Source organism: Mesoplodon bidens, assembly GCF_964165515.1.
Source record: "Mesoplodon bidens genome assembly, chromosome: 14".
Classification (NCBI taxonomy): Eukaryota; Metazoa; Chordata; class Mammalia; order Artiodactyla; family Ziphiidae; genus Mesoplodon; species Mesoplodon bidens.
In genome coordinates this window covers 54,725,468-54,749,439 of record NC_138170.1, presented here as the reverse complement: position 1 = coordinate 54,749,439, position 23,972 = coordinate 54,725,468, and the positions used below count along the sequence as shown (strand labels likewise).

The following is a 23,972-nucleotide window of genomic DNA, read 5'->3' as shown; positions in this document are numbered from 1 at the left end:
TTAATTTTTGTACTCATTTCATTACATAGTAACAGCTGTGGACTGGGCCTTGGACCACAATTTTAGTAGCTCAACTTTAGAGGAATGTTGGAAGGGAGGGTGTGTGTGTGTACAGTAGAGAAGAAGAGTAACACTGTAAACTGCCTAATAGCCAAGTGTGTACGTGGTTCAGAAGAGAATATTTATTTTGAACTATGCCCCTCCACCCCAAGCAGGTTTAAGTAAGAATTTAATTAGCTTTACAGAGTATCCCTATTGGAGGAACTCAACAGTCAGGTAGGAAAAATACACGTATGCCTTAAAACTCTTGCTTTGGTTTTTTTTTTCCTAGTATGCGGGCCTCTCACTGTTGTGGCCTCTCCCGTTGCGGAGCACAGGCTCTGGATGCGCAGGCTCAGTGGCCATGGCTCACGGGCTTAGCAGCTCCGTGGCATGTGGGATCTTCCTGGACCGGGACACGAACCCGTGTCCCCTGCATCGGCAGGCGGACTCTCAACCACTGCGCCACCAGGGAAGCCCTTGCTTTGGGTTTTTAACACGCATTTTAAAAAAATGTTTATTTATTTATTTTCTTATTAGTTGTCCATTAACATGCTTTTCTCTCAAGAAGACAAAAATGATAAAGCACTGATAATTGAAGTCATTGATAGATTTTATTTACATAGGAATATTGGAATATTCATTTAGCAGATTGCTGGGTCATTACTCCTGGAGGATGTATTTGATCACAATATTGTGAAATATAGAAGCACTTTGGTTAGGATGTAATATGATTTCAGTTTTAAGGGGCAATATTCCTACAAGACTATTTCTCACTTTGAAATACTGCCGCTGAACTTCATAAAACTGACAAATTTACTGCAGCACATATACTTATTTCTTTTTGTCTGAGTGTATCTGTAAGCCCAGAGAAATTCTGAAAATTTGTTCTCAAATTTGTTTGAAATTAGAAATCACAATAGCATTTTATTGTAATCTGTGTGTTTTTACAATGAACTTTGTAGTGAACAATTGACCTTGAAAGCTCTCAGAATTCATAAAGAATAGGAGGGTAGGAGCCTGGGTCCCAGCTGCAGTAAATTACAGCCTAACTGAATATTGATTGTATTCTAGACTGTAGTCAAAAAGAAATAAGAGCTTCAGTGTTCATAACTCAAAGTTTTTAATACTTTCATATGTGAAGGTAAAGTAAGTACTACTAAGAATGTTGACCGTTATGGATGCATGGACTCCCTTGGGCTGAGAATGCTTTTCCAAGTTATCTGGTCCACCTCACATGTTGACTGCCCTGCACCTGCAGAGCTTCACCATCAGTCGAACATGAGGGTGTTTAGGATGGGGCTGGGTGATTTTGCACTTAGCCTGTGCCTCAGGAAGAGGGTTTGGAGGACTATGTTTAACTGTCTTTTAAGTTACGTTGTGGCTTTTTAAATTTTGGGGATTAGTTTCTTAATCAGAGTTAACTATGGCTTTAGTCATTAAAGCTCTCTGATCACTTTAGTTTAATTTTTAATTGATGCCAATGAGTTATTTTATGTTTGACATTTGTTTCACTTGGAACTTTTACCAATGTTACTCGTCCTTATTTGAATTTTTAAGCTCTCTGATTATCCTGCAGTTGTGGTTGGCACAATAAATGACAGTGACTTTACAATTATGCTGTCTCTAGTTTTGTTTTATAAACTACTTGAATCTAATATTCAGTATAGATGACTTTTATTTTTCTTATTTCTTAGACTGCAACTGGCAACGTGGAAGCAAAAGTAGTGTGCTTTTATAGACGACGAGATATTTCCAACACGCTTATAATGCTTGCAGACAAGCATGCTAGTAAGTTAATTGTCTTTTTCTTGGAAAATTAAAATGTGTTTTGAGTCTTTTGTTTTCCATGATATGAGGAAAAGTACTTTATGTTACCTGTAGCTTTTTGGTTTCCCATTTGTCTTCCTCTTAGTTTAGATGGGAGTAGGTTTTTGGGTGGTTCTTGGTTTTAGTATATATTTTTTAGGATGCAACATATGTTTATTAGTTAGTCAAAATGTTGAAATAGAAGTCTTTGCACATAGGCTTTAGTGGACAATTGGAGCAGCATTTTGCCATCTCCAATTTTCCCTGGCGGTTTGAAGGTTTGAATATGAGGAAATTTATACTTCACTGGTATTTTGGAGGACTTCTTTTTCCCTCCTCTCTAAAACAACTGGGTTGTATTTACAGTTTTTAAAATTCTGAGTATTTATTATATATTTATAGTATTAGGTATGTGTGGAAAAAAAGTTTGCTAAAGAAAGAAGTGCAATGTGATAGATATGGAAAAAAATTCCTGCAGATAGCAACTCTGAGCATTTCTTTGTAGTTTAATCTTCATTGTGTGCTTCTCCCCCCCCCCCCAACAGTCAACAGCTTTGACATATTTTAGCCCCTTTGATTTTTTTTAACAATCAATAAAAAAGTGATCTAAATTTTAAGAAAGAAGTATAAGTACTTTATTTTGAAAGCCATTTTTGCCTACAAAATATGTAATGAGACTAGGACCATATGTAAATGTATTTTTCAGTTTAATACCATAGTGTCTCAAACTCTGGTCTTGGGGTTCCTGAAGCTTTTGAAATGTTTTGGTAACGGGGGAATGGAAGCTGTTGGCGCACAGGTTTGTTCTGTGTCTGCCTGAGAATGATTTCCCCACTGGTTTTCTGTCTCATAAGTTAAATTCCTACTATATTTTCTGCTGTAGTTCATAGAGTTTTTCAGTTTCTTTCCATTTTTGTAGAGAAAGTGTTAATTATGATATGGGTTATTCTGTAGTATTTACAAATTATATATTCACAGATTCAGGGTAATCATATTTGTTCCTCATGTATGAGACCAAAGTATTGCTTTTTAAAGTGTCATACTAATCAGTTATTTTAGCTATACCTGAAATCTAGAAATTCAGTGTGTTATTAAAGTATCTATGCAAAATTATTTGGATTTTATTCACCATTTACAACATAAACTTAAAGATAAAATGTCTCATTTATATTCATGTACTTTTGGATTTAATTTAGCTTCTAACGTAGCTTCTAAAGTTGTTGTTGCAAAGGTAGTGAGGTGTAAAGATGGTTGGGCGTCTGTTGACTGTTCATGGAGGGTCTCAGCATGGCTGCCTTTTTCGGTGCTGTCTGTTTTAGGCTTGTAAATGTAGAAAATCAGGCTTTTTAGAATAGATGAGGCTCTTAGTATTGACTCAGAGAAATGAAATTTTAAGAAACTTAAGAACCAATGAAATTATATAATGGCAGTCATGCAGTTTAAAGAAAGACCTGGGTTCAGATTCTGGTTGGTGACTTGCTGCTTGCCTTAGGAAAATGTCTTAACTTCTCACTCATCTGCATTTTCCTCATTTGTAAAATGAGGTTGAAAAAAATCACCTCTTTTTTAAAGTAAATATTTATTTATTATTTACTCATTTATTCATTCTGGCTGCGCTGGGTCTTAGTTGTGGCACGTGGGATCTTCGTTGCGGCATGAGGTATCTTTTTTAGTTGCGACATGCGGACTTAGTTGCAGCATGTGGGCTTCTTAGTTGCAGCATGCGTGCAGGATCTAGTTTCCCGACCAGGGATCCAACCCGGGCTCCCTGCATTGGGAGCGTGGAGTCTTACCCCCTGGACCACCAGGGAAGTCCCCATTTTGAATCATATGTATTTTACCACAGTTAAAAAAAATTAAGGGCGGGAATTCCCTGGTGTTCCAGTGGTTAGGACTCTGTGCGTTCACTACCAAGGGCACAGGTTCAATCCCTGGTCAGGGAACTAAGAACCCACAGGCCACGAAGTGTGGCCAAAAATTAAAAAAAAAAAAATCTAAAATTGTATACTTTAAGGAAAAAAATTAAAAACAAAATTAAGGGAAAAATTATGCCAGCATTGATGTGAAGCTTAAATGACCTAAGGAATGGCTTATAATGGGTGCTTAACAAATGTCAGTTGGTTTTTCTCTCTCTGTGATTTGTAGATCATCTCTTTGGGTGGATTACTTCTATCTACATTTACCTGTTTTCTTCCATTATTTATTGATTTTACTCTCAACAGTAACTATATGTCCATGTACAGTAGAGTTAGAGGTATCAACTGTATTTCTGTTTTGGTATTGACTAAAACTTCACATGGGGCAAATAAAATTGCCTGAATGGTTCATGCTTTATAAAGAGGTTTTAAGAGGAGATTAATGGAGAGGGTGTCATATATCAGAAACATTTCAAACTAGAGTCCTGGATGTGGGTGCCTCTTTTTTTTTTTAAATAAATTTATTTTATCTTTTTATTTTTGGCTGCATTGGGTCTTCATTGCTGTGTGCGGGCTTTCTCTAGTTGCGGCGAGCGGGGGCTATCTTCGTGGCGGTGCGTGGGCTTCTCATTGAGGTGGCTTCTCTTGTTGCGAAGCATGGGCTCTATGTGTGTGGGCTTCAATAGTTGTGGCACACAGCCTCAGTAGTTGTGGCTCACGGGCTCAGTATTTGTGTCTCTTGGGCTCTAGAGGGCAGGCTCAGTAGTTGTGGCGCACGGGCTTAGTTGCTCCGCGGCATGTGGGATATTTCGGACTAGGTCTCAAACCCATGTCCCCTGCATTGGCAGGTGGATTCTCAACCACTCTGCCACCAGGGATGTCCCTCATTGTGGACTTCTTTAAAACTTTTTATTGCAGAAAATTTCAAACATAGAAAAGTACAGAGAATAGTATAATACATCTGATGTTTCCATTATCCTACTTTAACAGTTATTACTACATGACCAATTATTTCATCTAGACCCCTACTTGTCCCATTATTTTGAAGCTCATCAGAGAAATCTTACTTTTTCGTTTGTAAATATTTCAGAATGTATTTCTGAAAGATATGGCCTCATTCAAACTTACAGGAAATGCCAAGAATATACAAGGAACTCCAGTATGCCCTTTACCCAGATTCAGCAATTAACATTTTGTCATTTTTTATATATATAATATATATTCTTTATTATATATATTTTTTTCCTGAACCATTGGAGAGTAACTTGGAGACTTTAGAGTGTTTTTCCTAAATGTACGAAAATTCTTTTACATAACCACACTGTAGTAAACATCTCAGGAACCCTAATATTTACACAAAGCTATTGTCTCATTCGCAATCCTAATTCAAATTTCATGTCTCAACAGTGTTCTGCGTAGCTATGTATTTTTTCCTTAGTCTAGGATAAAATCCAGAATCACACGTTGTATTTTTAATTAATTAATTAATTTTTGGCTGTGTTGGGTCTTCATTGCTGCACATGGGCTTGCTCTACTTGCAGCCAACAGAGGCTCCTCTTTGTTGCAGTGCGCGGGCTTCTCGTTGCGGTGGCTTCTTTTGTCACGGAGCACGGGCTCTAGGCACGCAGGTTTTAGTAGTTGCAGCACACAGGCTCAGTAGTTGTGGCTCGCGAGCTCTAGAGCGCAGGCTCAGTAGTTGTGGTGCATGGGCTTAGCTGCTCCATGGCATGTGGGATCTTCCCGGTCCAGGGCTCGAACCCGTGTCCCCTGTATTGGCAAGTGGATTCTTAACCACTGTGTCACCAGGAAAGTCCCCACACATTGTATTTTATTGTCATGTATCCTTCATATGGAACCAGCTCAGTCTTTGTTTTTTTTTTTTTTGGCCGTACCATGCAGCATGCGGGATTAGTTCCCCGACCAGGGATCAAACCCTTGCCCCCTGCAGTGGAAGAGCAGAGTCTTAACCACTGGACTGCCAGGAAAGTCCCTTTGTGTTTTTTTTTGTGTGTGTGTGGTACGCGGGCCTCTCACTGTTGTGGCCTCTCCCATTGCGGATCACAGGCTCCAGACACGCAGGCTCAGCGGCCATGGCTCACGGGCCCAGCCGCTCCGCGGCATGTGGGATCTTCCCAGACCGGGGCACGAACCTGTGTCCCCTGCATCGGCAGGCGGACTCTCAACCACTGCGCCACCAGGGAAGCCCCATTCCTTGTTTTTTAATAGCTCTTTATTGGAGTATAATTGCTTCACAATACTGTGTTAGTTTATGTTGCACAGCAAAGCAAATCAGCCATATGCATACACATGTCCCCATTTCCCCTCTCTCTTGCGTCTCCCTCCCACCCTCCCTATCCCAGGACTCTAGGTGGACAAAAAGCACCGAGCTGATCTCCCTGTGCTATGCGGCTGCTTCCCACTAGCTATCTATTTTACATCTGGTAGTGCATATATGTCCATGCCACTCCCTCACTTTGTCCCAGTTTATCCTTCCCCTTCCCCGTGTCCTCAAGTCCATTCTCTACATCTGTGTCTTTATTTCTGTCCTGCCCCTAGGTTCTTCAGAACCACTTTTTTTAGATTCCATATATATGTGTTAGGATATGGTATTTGTTTTTCTCTTTCTGACTTACTTCACTCTGTATGACAGACTGTAGGTCCATCCACCTCACTACAAATAACTCAATTTTGTTTCTTTTTATGGCCGAGTAATATTCCATTGTATGTATGTGCCACATCTTCTTTATCCATTCATCTGTTGATGGACGTTTAGGTTGGTTCCATGTCCTGGCTATTGTAAATACTGCTGCAGTGAACATTGTGGTACATGTCTCTTTTTGAATTATGGTTTTCTTAGGGTATATGCCCAGCAGTGGGATAGCTGGATCATATGGTAGTTCTATTTTTAGTTTTTTAAGGAACCTCCATGCTGTTTTCCATAGTGGTTGTATCAGTTTACATTCCCACCAACAGTGCAAGAGGGTTCCCTTTTCACCACACCCTTTCTAGCATTTATTGTGTCTAGCTTTTTTGATAATGGCCATTTTGATCGGCGTGAGGTGATACCTCATTGTAGTTTTGATTTGCATTTCTCTAATAATTAGTGATGTTGAGCATCTTTTACATAAGACCCATATATATGCCATCTACAAAAGATCCACTTCAGACCTAGGGACACATACAGACTGAAAGTGAAGGGATGCAGAAAGATATTCCATGCAAATGGAAATCAAAAGAAAGCTGGAGTAGCAATACTTGTATCAGATAAAATAGACTTTAAAATAAAGAGTGTTACAAGAGATAAGGAGGGACACTACATAATGATCAAAGGATCAATCCAAGAAGATATAACAATTATAAATGTTTATGCACCCAACAAAGGAGCACCTCAGTACATAAGGCAGATGCTAACTAACAGCCATGAAAGGAGAAGTGGACAGTAACACAATAATAGTGGGGGACTTTAACACCCCACTTACACCAATGGACAGATCATTCAAACAGAAAATAAATAAGGAAACACAAGCTGTAAATGACACAATAGACCAGATAGATCTAATTGATATTTATAGAACATTGCACCCCAAAGTGGCAGAATACACTTTCTTCTCAAGTTTACGTGGAACATTCTCCAGGATAGATCACATGTTGGGTCACAAATCAAGCCTCAGGAAATTTAAGAAAATTGAAATTGAATCAAGCATGTTTTCTGACCACAATGCTATGATATTGGAAATCAATTACAGGAAGAAAACTGTAAAAAACACAAATACATGGAGGCTAAACAGTGCGTTACTTAATAACCAAGAGATCACTTCATTCCTTTTTATAGCTAAATACCACATTGGGTGGATGTAGTACATTTGTTTATCCATTCATCAGTTGATGGACATTTGGATTGTTTCCACTTTCTCGTTATTATGAATAATGGTGTTATGAACATTCCTGTACAAGTTTTTGTGTGGACATCCTTCAGTCTTAATCCATAGATACATATTATTTCATATTCTCTCTCTCAGTATTTTGTTGAAGATAGCAGGTGGTTAATCCTGTTGAGTTTCTTTTGGCTTGGAGTTTGTTCATTGCATCTCTCTTGTGTCCTTTACCATGCTTCTCTATAGATGGATAGTTAGATACAGATTCCAGAGGATCGAATCTAGGTTTATTTTTGTGGGGTGTGGGTACAAGATCACTTCATGGGTAGCATTGTGTACTTCTGTCATGAGGTCTGTAATGTATCGTTGCCTGTTTCTCTCTATTTTATTATTAAAAAATTTTTTTTTAATTTAGTTTGTTTAGTTTTGGCTGTGTTGGGTCTTTGTTGCTGCGCGTGGGCTTTCTCTAGTTGTGGCTCGCGGGGGCTACTCTTTGTTGCGGTGCACGGGCTTCTTATTGTGGTGGCTTCTCTTGTTGCCGCGCATGGTCTCTAGGCACGTGGGCTCAGTAGTTGTGGCTCACAGGCTCTAGCGCACAGGCTCAGTAGTTCTGGCACATGAGGTTAGTTGCTCCATAGCACGTGGGATCTTTCCGGACCAGGGCTCGAACCCGTGTCCCCTGCACTGGCAGGTGGATTCTTAGCCACTGCACCACCAGGGAAGCCCAGTGTTAAGTTCTTTAACGTTGGTTTGATCATCTTTACAGCCTTCGTGTGTCTTGTTCATTATATATATATAGTTGCTCCACAAGTGTTTGTAGCTTTAAATTTACCAAGGGAACAAATCTGAAGAACAGCCAGGCTACCAGTTGTTTTGTTTTAGCATCTTGGTTGGCTGAAAAGAGTCTGTGGTGTTTATCTATCTATCTGTCTATCTGTCTGTCTGTCTGTCTATCTGTGGTGTTTTAAAACATGGTCCTCAACTTCTTTGACATTCCTTCCATTGATAGATGAAGTCCATGTCTTCTCCGCTTGGATCTGGGTGGGGTTTTGACCAGAACAGTATAGTGGAAGTAATGCTGTCTGACTCTTCAAGGCTAGGTCAGAAAAGTCCATGAAGCTTCTACCTGGTTTTCTTGGAATGTTTGCTCTCAGGATAGTTCTGCTTGGAACTCAGCCACTATACTGTGAGACAACCAGGCTACATGGTGAGGCCGTTTGTAGGTGCTAAGGTTGATCGTCCATCCTATCTGAGACCAGGTGCCAGACATATGCCTGAAGGAGCCACCAGCTGATCCAGGCTCAGCCATTTGAATTCCTCTTGAGGCCCCAGTTATTGTGAAGCACAGACAAGAGTTCTGTGCTGTGCCCTGTCTGAATTCCTCACCCACTGAATCAGCAAAGTAGAATGTTTGTTTTGTGCCACTAAGTTTTGGGATGATTTGTAACTCAACAATAGACGATATAACTGGAATAGGATCATAATAGGTTTTTCTGTTATGGGATATTTTCAGTGACAGTTTAAAATCAATATTTAAGCTTATGACTGCCAACTAAAAGTATTTAATGAACTATTAGTTTTCCTTAAGTAAACTTCCTTTTCTTTTGACAGACTGATTAAATGAAGAGATTTTGCCCCAATGCGTTACTCCTTATAAATGATTTTTGGCCACTTTGAGCACAAGTCAGGAAAAATGCCCTTTTTATTATTCTGAAGTGAAATTTTTTGATAGTGTAACTTATATGTATAATGTAAAAACAAAATTAAAACTCAGTATTATGTTCTGACTGCAATATAAAAGAGAAAAAATTTATAATATATATATTATATATCATAGGATCATATATACTGTATTTCAATATGTGTAAATGCTGAGGCATGACAATAGTGGAAGCTGTAACGAAATTGTGAAATGTTTGCATGTATGCATAGAATCACTAGCAATGCAGCGGTTATAAATTAGACTGATATTTTATACTAGGAGCTCTAATATTTCCTGAGATTTTTTTCAAAATGGTACTATTGGTAAGTTTTGAACAAAACAAAGTAGTCTTTTCTCTTTTTATATGATGGCTACATTGCTGGAAAAGTCAGTTATATTAAAACCATACCCCAAATGTTTTGTGTTCTCATACATAGAATGGAATTAGTTCTAGTCTCAGGTAACAGAATCATGTTTTTCACTTACATAACTGTCCAGAGGGACATTTCAAAGTCATATGAATCATGGACTGTCCTCTGCTGTACGCCTATATATCTTTGGGATATCTAACATCCTTGTCTTCCATGTATGAAATGTTCATACTGCTCCCATTGTGGTGGGACTGCCACCACCTCACCCTTTCCAAAAGAGTCCTTGGGGTGTAGACCAGTACCCATTTAAAAACCAGGGCGTGAAATGCAGTATAATAGAATAAAAACTATGTCTGTATTGTTGACTAACACATTTGCTGACATTCACTGTAACTTTGGGAACATGGAAGTTACTTGGTACAAATTAAACAAAAAAGAAAGCTCTGAATAGTTTCCCTAATTCCTCCAAATTAGAGATTAAAGTTGCAAGTAATAAAAAAGTTAAAAGTTAAAGTTATTTATATTCAGCTAGGATTGATACAGGCTTTTAAAAAAATTTATTTATTTATTTATTGAGTCTATTTTTGGCTGTGTTGGGTCTTCGTTGCTGCATGAGGGCTTTCTCTAGTTGTGGCGAGTGGGGGCTACTCCTCATTGCAGTGCGCAGGCTTCTCATTGCAGTGGCTTCTCTTGTTGTGGAGCACCGGCTCTAGGTGCACGGGCTTCCGTAGTTGTGGCACATGGGCTTCAGTAGTTGTGGCACACAGGCTTAGTTGCTCCGCGGCATGTGGGATCTGCCTGCCAATGCAGGGGACACGGGCTCAGTAGTTGTGTCTCATGGGCTCTAGAGCACAGGCTTAGTAGCTGTGGCGCACGGGCCTAGTTGGTCCGCGGCATGTGGGATCTTCCCGGACCAGGGATCGAACCCATGTCACCTGCATTGTCAGGCGGATTGTTAACCACTGCGCCACCAGGGAAGTCCCTCCCTTATACATTTGAAAGTTGACATCTAAAATTTTTCACAAAAATTTAAATAGTTGTGGGCTTCCCTGTAGAGAACAAACGTATGGACACCAAGGGGGAAAATGGCAGGGGGTGGGGATGGTGGTGTGATGAATTGGGCGATTGGGATTGACGTGTATACACTGATGTGTTTAAGATCGATGACTAACAAGAACCTACTGTATGAAAAAGTAAATAAAATAAAATTCGGGGCTTCCCTGGTGGCGCAGTGGTTGAGAGTCCGCCTGCCGATGCAGGGGAAACGGGTTCGTGCCCCGGTCTGGGAAGATCCCACATGCCGTGGAGCGGCTGGGCCCGTGAGCCATGGCCGCTGGGCCTGTGCGTCCGGAGCCTGTGCTCCGCAATGGGAGAGGCCCACATACCACACACACAATAAATAAATAAATAAATAAATGAATAAAATTAAAAAATTAAAAATTAAAAATAAAAAAATAAATGGCTATGGAATTCCTTGGCCATCCAGTGGTTAGGACTCCGTGTTTCCACTACTGGGGGCCGGGGTTCATCCCTGGTCAGGGAACTAAGATCCAGAAAGCTGCTTAGTGCAGTACAGCCAGAAAAAAAAAAGAGATACTGTAACAATTTGCCCACCATCACAGGTTAAAAAAAAAAAAAGCATGAACAAGCTCCTGTTGAACAGTTTGAAATCTTACATGATCCTTTTGTCTCCTTGAGCTCTTTTCCATTTTGCTTTCTCTGCAGAATTCTAGCCTAATGTATTTTATGCTTGAAAAGTTTTGTTTATCATCATATTATTCTCTGCAACAAAAATTAAACATAAATTAAAATTTTAAAACACTTTGTATTTCTTGACTTCATAAGGCTCAGTCTTAATTTCTTTTGGATTTATTATAATTATAGTACAAATACTGTAAAAAGTTTGATAATTACTAAACATAAAAATACATTTTTACTGGAAATCATCTCTTAACGAGATGGTGGGGATTCTTCTCACCTCATTTAGTCAACAAATTCTTGCATTAATGTAACTCATTGCTAGAATGAGAGGGTTTGGTGTTGATTCTGTTCCTGATTTTTGTGTTTATAGGTGTAGTTTCTGACAAAATTTTTTCATCTAAGCAGGTGAGAATGGTGGTGCTTTCCTCATTTATTCGTTTATCAAATATATTTTGAGCTCCTACTGTGTTATGGAGACTCCTCTAAGTTTTGGTGATAAGCACTGAACAAGTAGAAGTCCCTCCCCTCAGTTCACAAGTGTCTCTTTGTTCTTCTGAGTTGTATGTGAAAAATCATATAGCAGTTTTTCATCAAAAGTGATTTTTAATGATTTAGCAGCTGACAATTCAATTATGTCCTACTTCAGTCTTGTTGAAAGCAGAGAATTTGAAACCCCCAGAGTTGGAAGAGGTTTGTTACCCAGTCATTAGTCACTCATGATCTCATTTCTTGAGAAGCAGAATAAAAAGGCTTTACCAAGACCTAACAAATGACCTAACAAATGACCGTTAATTTTACTTCCTACTCTTTGACCTACGTAGATTGTGTCGCTTAGGGGTCTACCAGGTAAACAACTAGTTGGAGATTTTGCATATATATAAATACATAATATCCTATACACATATGTAATCTCCAACTGGTTTGTATAAATATATAAAGAGATTTATTTATTGCAAAACGAATAAATGATTGTGGGTCTGGCCAGGTGGGATTTCTTCTTCCTCAAGGAAATCTCAGTTTTGCTCCTGAGACCTTTCATTTGATTGGGTGAGACCCACCCAGATTATTGAGGATAATATCCTTTATTCAGAGTCAGCTGATGGTAATCGCATCTGCAAAATACTTTCACAGCAACACCTAGTTAATATTTGAATAACTAGGGACTATAGCCTAGCCAATTTGACACACAAAACTAACCATCATAGGGACCTTATTTAAACCAGTATACTCAGAAAGGTTTGGGAAAGTTGAAATAATGTTCATTTAAATATACCTTTGCGGGACTTCCCTGGTGTCGCAGTGGGTAAGAATCTGCTTGCCAATGGAGGGGACAGGGGTTCGAGCCCTGGTCCGGGAAGATCCCACATGCCGTGGAGCAGCTAAGCCCGTGCACCACAACTACTGAGCCTGTGCTCTAGAGCCCGCGAGCCACAGCTACTGAAGCCCGCATACCTAGAGCCCATGCTCTGCAACAGGAGAAGCCACCACAATGAGAACCCTGCGCACCACAGCGAAGACCCAACACAGCCAAAAAAATAAAAATAAAAATAAACCTTTGCATTTTAAATTTAAGTCTGATAAAATGTTTGGATCTTATACCATTTGTGAACTTATATATTTAAATATATATGACATGTAAATTGATATATAAAGTATAATATGAACTGTATTTAAATATATGTACATCAGATTGTTGGAACTGTGGATTTCATTTATTCAATGGAAAATGACTAACAGTAAAACTTTAATGACAAAGCCAGTCCTTATTGACAAAAACCAGGCAGCTAAATCATACTTTCTGTCAGTCTTCTTTTTCCAATTTTAATAAATGAGTACTGTGCATCCCCAAGGCAACCACCTCATTCTGAATTCTAAGATAGATTCCTGGATAATGCTCAGAGCCTTGCTGTGATGGACTAAGGCCATCAGCATTTTTTGCAGACTCTGTTTTTTTTTATCTTGGGACTGTTTCCTCAGGAGTGTTTTTTTTTTAATAAATTAATTTTATTTATTTTATTTTTGATGGCGTTGGGTCTTCGTTGCTGCATGTGGGCTTTCTCTAGTTGTGGTGAGCAGGGGCTACTCTTCACTGCAGTGCACAGGCTTCTCATTGCAGTGGCTTCTCGTTGCGGAGCATGGGCTCTAGGAGCGCGGGCTTCAGTAGTTGTGGCTCACGGGCTTTAGAGCACAGGCTCAGTAGTTGTGGCACATGGGCTTAATTGCTCCACGGCATGTGGGATCTTCCCGGACCAGGGCTTGAACCCGTGTTCACCCCAATTCTAATACCACCTTTGCTGTGACTAAAGTATGTGTAAGACACAAAACCATATTCTGTGAATTTCTGATATCTTTATCGTGTCCCTGTTTTGTCACCAGTGGTCTCCTTGTTTGGTGCTCTTGTGGTTTTTACTCCCTTGGGCTGTACTGTACTTTAAGATTTAGAGTAGTGGAGAGGTAAGAGAAGAGTGGTGGAGATGAGAAAAGAAGGATCCTGTGCTAGTTCTCAGGCTAATACATGTGGAATTTGATCTAAAAGTTGATTTCCTTAAACCTGTGTTTCTGTGTATCCCTTACAATGTCTTCTGTACCCTTAGAAGTGTTCAGGCTCACCTTTTGAAGACTTCTGTTAACACTATACCACTTTTCCTGGGCCTTGCTCTTTTCTTATCTTGGAGATCCTTCCATATCTGTATGTACTTTGTTTTAATGGTTGCATTGTATTCCACAGTTTGATGTTTTTACTATAATTTAACCAGTTTGTACTGGTGGAGGATTGTGTTTTTTATCTTTTGCTGTCAAATAGTTCTACAGAGTACATTATCATTTAGCACATGTTATGAGCACAGCATCTATATTTAGGATAGATTCCTAGAGTTGCAGTTGTGGGATCAAAAGATTATGCATTGTAATCTTGATAGATATTGCCAAATTGCCTGCCTCAGACAGGGTATCAGTTTAGACCTGTCAGCAACAAATAAGTGTCTATTCCCTCCCACCCTTACCAATATAGTTTCTATCAGGCTTTTGATCTTTACTTAACCTAATAGGTAAAAAATGATACCTTGGTATAGTTTTATTTTACATTTCTTATGAAAATGTGGCTTTCTTATAAAAGCCACTTTTGTTTCCTTTTCTGGGAACTGTTTATATCATTTGCCTTTTTTTTTTTTTTTTTTGCGATACGCGGGCCTCTCACTGTTGTGGCCTCTCCCGTTGCGGAGAACAGGCTCCGGACGCGCAGGCTCAGCGGCCATGGCTCATGGGCCCAGCCGCTCCGCGGCACGTGGGATCTTCCCAGACCGGGGCACGAACCCGTGTCCCCTGCATCGGCAGGCGGACTCCCAACCACCGCGCCACCAGGGATGCCCCCATTTGCCTTTTTTATATTGAGTAACTAATGCTAAATTAATGTGTAGTGGAAAAAATCTTCAGTTAACTCAATAAATACAGTTTTGTTTGTTTGTTTTTTTGGAATCCAAGCTATCTTTATTTTTTGAATTACATTTATGTTTTGCTTTGCCCTTATCTAAATTTTTTTCACTAAGTGTCTGTGGGTAGTAAGCTTTCTAAATCTTACCATCATACTTAATGCTATTTTATAGAATTCTAGGTTCAAAATAATTTCCTCTCAGAACTTTGAAACAATTAACTCCATTGTCTTCTGGAATCCAGTGTTGTTACACTGGATTGTGATACAACTCAGAGTTGTGATAACAACTCTGATGTCAATATAATTCTTATTCTTGTAATTCTTTTTATTCTTAACATGTTTTTCCCTCTGGAAAAACACAGCTTTAGAATTGGCATTCTGAAATCTTGCCAGAATATGCCAGAATATGTCTGCATGTTGCACTTACTTCAGTAAACCATTCTATGTGTTTTTGGTGAATATGTTGGAATGAGGGAGGACCTGTAATTTGTTTTCGGTCAGGGATGTTTTCTTCTAGGATTTCTATTTCTTTGTTGTCCCTCTACTGTCTCTCTTTCTGGAATTCCTAGTAACAAAAGTTGTGACTTCTGTTAACTGATCTCATTCTTTTCATTTCTTAGGTCTTTTATGTAGCTTACCGGAAGAATTCTTTGATTTAGTACTCCAGCTCACTTATTTGATCAACAGCTGTATCTATTCTGAATTCATTCAGCTCAGTTGTTGAAACTGTAATACTTCCAAGAGTAATACTAAAGAGAGAAGGGGAAACACAAACAACAACAGAAAGTTACCCTGGTATTTGAAGAACCTTTTTTTGTGCTTTGACCACAAATTTTTTTTTTTTTTTTTTTTTTTTTTTTCTTTTTGCGGTATGCGGGCCTCTCACTGTTGTGGCCTCTCCCGCTGCGGAGCACAGGCTCCGGATGCGCAGGCCCAGCGGCCATGGCTCACGGGCCCAGCCGCTCCGCGGCATATGGGATCCTCCCAGACCGGGGCACGAACCCGTATCCCCTGCATCGGCAGGCGGACTCTCAACCACTGCGCCACCAGGGAGGCCCTGACCACAAATTTTATTAGCAGGGATAAGGCTAAACATATCTGATTTCTAGATATCTGTTGTGTATTCTTCTGAACTTTGACATTATGAGAACATAGCCCATAGATCTGTTGTATCTTAGTCTATAAAGTATTTAGGTGCATAGATCTCAGCCTTTCTCTCTCTCTCTATTTTATTTTAACATTTTATTTATTTTATTTTCTGGCTGCACCGCACAGCATGTGGGATCTTAGTTCCCCATCCAGGGAGCAAACCCATGCCCCTTGCAGTGGAAGCGTGGAGTTTTAACCACTAGACCGCCAGGGAAGTCCCAACACTTTCCTTTTTTTGAATCCAGGTCCAAATGTGGCTAATCTGAGACACTGAGCCCTAACTCTGCCCCTGGAGAAACTTCTCAGTCTTTTCCAGGCAGCTACTACCAGTTGATTGGAGTTGGCGCAAAGATCTATTTTCTGTCACTGCATTAAAAGTAATAAACATTGGGCTTCCCTGGTGGCGCAGTGGTTGAGAGTCCGCCTGCCGATGCAGGGGACACGGGTTCGTGCCCCGGTCTGGGAAGATCCCACGTGCCGCGGAGCGGCTGGGCCCGTGAGCCATGGCCGCTGAGCCTGCGCGTCCGGAGCCTGTGCTCTGCAACGGGAGAGGCCACAACAGTGAGAGGCCGGTGTACTGCAAAAAAAAAAAAAAAAAAAAAAAGTAATAAACATTCATTTATAAGGACATTTTTCTCTTGCTATTTTATAATGTTTTTATTTTTGTGAATGACATTTTACAGTTAGTAGTTATGGCAAGTTTGTGTCTCATTAACCAGATTATTATCAACCTGTAAATATTACAGAGGTTTATTATTTGGCAAGTTAATTATGTTTTATGATACACATTTTCTTATTGATCTGTTACTTTGAATGTTAATGATTGCTATTATCTTTTTAAACAAAGCAAGTACTATATTACTACTTTAAAATTGATGTCACATTGCTTTTTGATTATTAAATAAGGCATTCCAATAATTAGATATTCTTAAGCTTCTTTAAAGGCTTTGTGTTAGCTTTACTTAATTTGTGGGATGGAACGATGTAGACTTCATGTTTTATATTTTCATATGACTGGTTGAATGAATATCATTTTTGTAGTCAGAGTAGCTTATCTAAAATTTTCCACAGGTTATCATTAAAAAAATCTTTCCATTGAAGTATAGTATAGATATTGGGTTCTGTAGCTTCCTACTACTACCTCTGTTTCTACTAGTGCTTTTACCTTTACATATTGTCTTTATTTAGAATAGCCCAAAGTATGTTTTCATTAGCATTTCAAACTCTAGAATTTTAAATCTGGAAGGACCCTATACATAATCTGTTTAAACTCTGTTTTATAGCTGAGTTCTTGACCCAGGGTTACCTAGCTGGACTAATGATCTGTACTCTGATTCCTGTTTTTCTACACTTTGTTTTATTTATGTCTAAAATTTATTTTGGAGGAGATAAATATGACTATACTTCATTTTATGTTTGTTCAATTTGGCCTTGTGAAAAAAGGAGTTTTGGAGGTGGACCTGGTTATTAATGCTGGTTCTATCATTTAGTAGCCATGTAGCCTTGGGCGCATTAGTTAACCTTGCTGAGCCTTAGTTTCTTCATCTTTACAAGGGGCTTACTAATACTTTCTACCTATTACCCTCCCTGTCTTGAGAGTTGTTGTAGGAATTAAATGAATAAAGTGTCTGGCAGATCATGAGGTATACAGAAAATGGTAGCTTTTTGAATCAGTGTCACTGAAAGAAACAGAAACCACTCTGGATTTGGTCTATTACTGGGAATTAAGTGCTTCCCAAAAATGGTGGACTGGTTGAAGGAACATACCCTAGGCTGGGCCTCTGGATGACTCCCATAACAGTACAAAGAACTGACCCATGTGGGAAGCTGGTCCCTCTGGAGCCAAGCTAGCAAGCACCATGCTTTTTTGATTGCCCCTCACAGCCAGGAAGTTGGAAAATGGTCACCTGAAGCCTCAGTCCAGGTTTTTAGAAGTCATATCAAGAAGCTGCTAATGCCTGCCGCATTCTTGACACCTAGGAACGTGGAGAATGGACATTGCTGCATAAGAGCCTCACTTTCAACACTGCTAATGGCTAATAGTCTCAGGAAGATGGCCCCTGTCTCATAGCTTCCCAGTCCATTGCATGCCAGTTCCCATGCACAACTCGGGGTGCATGGGAAGCTGGGAACTAATTTTAAGCTTTCTGATCTCTGCAAAGGGAAGGAAGGAGGTTGAGAAAATCCAAATATTTACTATAGTGGTATTAAGCTGGATAGTAGTGATGGTGGTGGATAAGGATTATTATTGCTGTGTTCAGTATACATCATTCAGAATTATATATCAAGTGGGTGATATTCTAGAACTAGAACTAGAAATTCCAAATCCAGTTATTTTCAGTGGGCTGTACTCCTTCTAATATCTTATTCTTTATTTGTTAAGTAAATAATTCACTGAGCATCTCAGTATGAGCAGATGGCTGTTCTGGATGCTCTGAATGTTTACAGTGACCAGACACTGTCCCTGCTCTCAGAAAGGCTTAGTCCTGTGGGTTACAGATGTAGGCTGTTTTACTACAGCATAGTAAATGCTGTGGTAGAGGTGACATACTCAGGAAGGACTCCTGACCCCTAGCAGGGAGGCTTCTAAAGTGACACCAGATTTTTTTAGGAAGTGGTCATTCACAAGTTAAAGTACCCCAATTGCCTATACATTTTATAAAAGAGTAAAGAGAACTGTTTTCATAACAAGTTTTGGTAAGAACAGGACAGTATAGATGGGAGATTCTTCTTGTAAAGAGATGGAGAGGATACTTAAGAGGAGAACATCCTCTTGGATCTGGCCAGTATTGCTGTGGAGCTGAGGTAGGAGGCATCTTTGATGGCTCCCTCCATCACCCCTTTATCATCTTCACCTGGAGGGCTTCCAGGGGCCATATTCCTTCCCTGGAGATCCAAGCAGGCACCCATAGCATAACTCACACTCTAGGCCTACACTCCAGATGTTCAGATGTTCTCTAACCCTTTCCCCTATTATCTTGAGTTTCTTTGTCCAAGATGTGAGAAGGGGCTCCTTACTTTTATTCTATGTGTTTACTGCACGTATAGGATAAAAAGTAATAAACAAAAATTTAAGGCACTGAAAAGGGCCTTATTTGTTCATTTTCCATTTTTATTAGCATTAATAAATATACATTTTTTACAATGTTTTGTTTGATTTTAATTTTGTGCAGTCTTTTAAATTTTTTTAAAATTTATTTTGCTGAAGTATAGTTGATTTACAGTGTTGTGTTAGTTTCTGGCGTACAGCAAAATGATTGTTATACATATATATGTAATATTCTTTTTCACATTCTTTTCCATTATGGTTTATTACAGGATGTTGAATGTAGTTCTAATTCTGTGCAGTCTTTAAGCTTAATCAAGGTATCTTTGCTCTGTTGGTTGTAAATCAGTATTATTTTATCTGGCCTTTTGTTCACAGACTTTGCTTTTCAGTAAATGTGATGATAACCTATATTGTATATCAAAAGAGATGTTAACATTTTCAACCCATCAATACTTTATCTTTGAGAAGGAAGGAAAACTAACAATTTTCTTTTTATTTTATTTTATTTTATTTTATTAGTTTCTGCTTTATAACAAAGTGAATCAGTCATACATATACATAACAATTTTCTTAAAAATTATTTATTTACTTATTTACTTATTTATGGCTGTGTTGGGTCTTGGTTGCTGTGCGCGGGCTTTCTCTGGTTGCGGTGAGCGGGGGCCACTCTTCACTTCGGTGCGTGGGCCTCTCATTGCGGTGGCTTCTCCTGTTGTGGAGCACAGTCTCTAGGTGCACGGGCTTCACTAGTTGTGGCACGTGGGCTCAGTAGTTGTGGCTCACAGGCTTAGTTGCTCCGTGGCATGTGGGACCTTCCTGGACCAGGGATCGAACCCATGCCCCCTGCATTGGCAGGCGGATTCTCAACCACTGCGCCACCAGGGAAGCCCCCAATTTTTTAATACATTTTAAAAATTAATTAATTAATTAATTAGGCTGCGTTGGGCCTTAGTTGCTTCTCATGGTATATTCGTTGTGACACAGGATCTTTTGTTACAGCGCATGGGCTCTTCATTGTGGCACACAGGTTTCTCTAGTTGCAGTGTGTGGGCTTCTCTGTAGTGTGGCACGTGGGCTCCAGAGCTCACGGGCTCAGTAGTTGCAGTGCGCAGGCTGTCTAGTTGTGGCATGCGGGCTCAGCAGTTGTGACATATGGGCTCTCTAGTTATGGCGTGCAGGCTTAGTTGCTCCACGGCATGTGGGATCTTAGTTCCCTGACCAGGGATCGAACCCACATCCCCTGCATTGGAAGGTGGATTCTTAACCACTGGACCACAAGGGAAGTCCTGAAAACTAACAATTTTGAACTCTGTGTTTCAGTTGGTAACTAGACACATATTCATTTTGTTCTTTTAATTGTCACTACTAGAATTTGTTAATTTAGGTTGTTATTAGCTCTATTTCTACAGTGGCCCAAAGAGAAGTCAGTAACTTACCAAACTTACCAAAAGTCATAACAACGTTTAGTGGAATTAGAATATGAGCTCTTCCACCGCCGGTGAGTACTGCGCTACGCTGAGTACTGCGCTACGCTGAGTACTCGCCACCCCCGACCAAGCGGTTGGACGCTGACATTGACCGGGGACTGGCAAGGAGTTCGATAGCTGTGGGGCTGGGTATTGCAGCTCTTGGATTTGCAGTTTGCTACACATTTCAAATCTGGAAACCTCTAGGACAAGTAATCACAGAAACTGCAAAGAAGATTTCAACTCCTATAATTAAACTCAGGGTCAAAAGAACTGCAAGTAGAGACCTTCAAGATGGCGGAGGAGTAAGACATGGAGATCACCTTCCTCCTCACAAATACATCAAAAATACATCTACATGTGGAACAACTCCTACAGAATACCTACTGAAGGCAGAAGACCTCAGACTTCCCAAGAGGGAAGAAACTCTCCACGTACCTGGCCGTGTGGCTCACAGGATCTTGGTGCTCTGGCCGGGTGTCAGGCCTGAGCCTCTGAGGTGGGAGAGCCAAGTTCAGGACATTGGTCCACCAGAGACCTCCCAGCTCCATGTAATATCAATAGGCGAGAGGTCTCCCAGAGATCTCTGCCTCAATGCTAAGACCCAGCTCCACTCAATGACCAGCAAGCTCCAGTGCTGGACACCCCATGCCAAACAACTAGCGAGATAGGAACGCAACCCCACCTGTTAACAGAGAGGCTGCCTAAAATCATAATAAGTTCACAGACACCCCAAAACACACCACTGGACGCGGTCCTGCCCACTAGAAAGACAAGATCCAGCCTCACCCACCAGAACACAGGCACCAGTCCTCTCTACCAGGAAGCCTACACAACCCACTGAACCAACCTTACCCACTGGGGGCAGACACCAAAAACAATGGGAACTATGAACCTGCAGCCTGTGAAAAGGAAGACCCCAAACACAGTAAATTAAGCACAATCAGAAGACAGAGAAATACACATGAGGTGAAGGAGCAAGGTAAAAACCCACCAGACCAAACATATGCAGAGGAAATAGGTAGTCTACCCGAAAAGGAATTCAGAATAATGATAGTAAAGGTGGTCCAAAATCTTGGAAATAGAATGGAGAAAATACAAGAAACATCTAACAAGGACCTAGAAGAACTAAAGAGCAAACAATGATGAACAACACAATAAATGAAATAAAAATTCTGTAGAAGGAACCAATAGCAGAATAGCTGAGGCAGAAGATCAGATAAGTGACCTGGAAGATAAACTAGTGGAAGTAACTACCGCAGAGCAGAATAAAGGAAAAAGAATGAACAGAATTAAGGACAGTCTCAGAGACTTCTGGGACAACATTATACACACCAGCATTTGAATTATGTGGGTCCCAGAAGAAGAAGAGAAAAAGAAAGGGACTGAGAAAATATTTGAAGAGATTATAGTTGAAAACTTCCCTAGTGTGGGAAAGGAAATAGTTAATCAAGTCCAGGAAGCGCAGAGTGTCCCAGTAGGATAAATCCAAGGAGAAGCATGCCAAGACACATATTAATCAAACTATCAAAAATTAAATACAAAGAAAAAATATTAAAAGCAGCAAGGGAAGAGCAACAAATAACATACAAGGGAATCCCCATAAGGTTAGCAGCTGATCTTTCAGTAGAAACTCTGCAAGCCAGAAGGGAGTGGCAGGACATTTTAAGGTGATGAAAGGAAAAAACCTACAACCAAGATTACTCTACCTGGCAAGGATCTCATTCAGATTTGACAGAGAAATTAAAACCTTTACAGATAAGCAAAAGCTAAGAGAATTCAGCACTACCAAACCAGCTTTACAACAAATGCTAAAGGAACTTCTCTAGGCAGGAAACACAAGAGAAGGAAAAGACCTACAATAACAAACCTAAAACAATTAAGAAAATGGGAATAGGAACATACATATTGATAATTACCTTAAATGTAAATGGATTAAATGCTCCAACCAAAAGACATAGACTGGTTCAATGGATACAAATACAAGACCCATCTCTATGCTGTCTACAAGAGACCCACTTCAGACCTATGGATGCATACAGACTGGAAGTGAGGGGATGGAAAAAGATATTCCATGCAAATGGAAATCAAAAGAAAGCTGGAGTAGCAATTCTCATATCAGACAAAATAGACTTTAAAATAAAGACTATTACAAGAGATAAAGAAGGACACTACATAATGATCAAGGGATCAATCCAAGAAGAAGATACAACAATTGTAACTATCTATGCACCCAACATAGGAGCACCTCAATACATAAGGCAAATACTAACAGCCATAAAAGGGGAAATTGACGGTAACACCATCATAGTAAGGGACTTTAAAAGTTTATTTTTGATTTTTATTTTTGGCTGCGTTGGGTCTTTGTAGTTGTGCGTGGGCCTTCTCTGATTGTGGCGAGCAGGGGCTACTCTTTGTTGCAGTGTGTGGGCTTCTCATTGCAGTGGCTTCTCTTGTTGAGGAGCACGGACTCTAGGCAATGTGGGCTCAGTAGTTGTGGCACATGAGCCCTAGAGTGCAGGCTCAGTAGTTGTGACGCATGGGCTTAGTTGCTTCGCGATATGTGGGATCTTCCTGTACCAGGGCTTGAACCCGTGTCCCCTGCATTGGCAGGCAGATTCTTAACCACTGTGCCACCAGGGAAGTCCCAAATTCATCTTTCCTAACATAGTTTTTTCCCCATGATCTCTTGCTTTGTGTTGTGTTTTTTCCCCCCATGGACCCAGTGTATAATACTCACAATAGTCTTTATTTTAAAATTTAATTAATTTATTTTAAAATTTTATTTATTTATTTATATTATTTTGGCTGCATTGGGTCTTCGTTGCTGCATGCAGGCTTTCTCTAGTTGTGGCGAGCGGAGGCTACTCCTCGTTGCAGTGCGCGGGCTTCTCATTGCGGTGGCTTCTCTTGTCGCGGAGCACAGGCTCTAGGCGTGCGGGCTTCAGTAGTTGTGCCTCACGGGCTCCAGAGCGCAGGCTCAGTAGTTGTGGTGCACAGGTGCAGTTTCTCCGTGGCATGTGGGACCTTCCTGGACCAGGGCTTGAACCCGTGTCCACTGCATTGGTAGGTGGCTTCTTAATCATTGTGCCACCAGGGAAGTCCTGGCAGGTGGATTCTTAACCGCTGTGCCACCAGGGAAGTCCTACAATGGTCTTTAAAGCTGCATGAATATTTTCACATTGTGGAGATTTGTGAGTCTTTGTGTGGCAAGGCTATAAAAATAGCTGGTTAGCTCAACTTGCTTTATATTTAAGAGTATCGGTAATTCATGAGGGTGAAACTGCAACTCCTGAGAGGAATTAATTTTAACCTCGTAGAAAATTATTGAAGGTTGGGTGTTAGAAAGACATCTCTTGTGATAATAAATAAAAGATTTTATTTCCTGTTTTTTTTTTAATAATTGTTTTTGCCTTTAAGGTGTAATATGGTTGACTCCTTTGTTGTGTTTTCATAGTTCAAGGA

General features: G+C 40.1%; 1 protein-coding gene across 2 annotated transcripts in view; it reads left to right on the top strand.

Annotated features, from left to right (window-relative positions):
• MTA3 (metastasis associated 1 family member 3) overlaps positions 1–23,972 on the top strand; it is a 158,883-nt gene that overhangs the window by 10,470 nt on the left and 124,441 nt on the right. For both annotated transcript variants that reach the window (XM_081254836.1, XM_081254835.1), the window contains exon 3: positions 1,737–1,830. In XM_081254836.1, the coding sequence (XP_081110962.1) occupies positions 1,737–1,830 (94 nt within the window). The remainder of the gene's footprint in view (positions 1–1,736; positions 1,831–23,972) is intronic.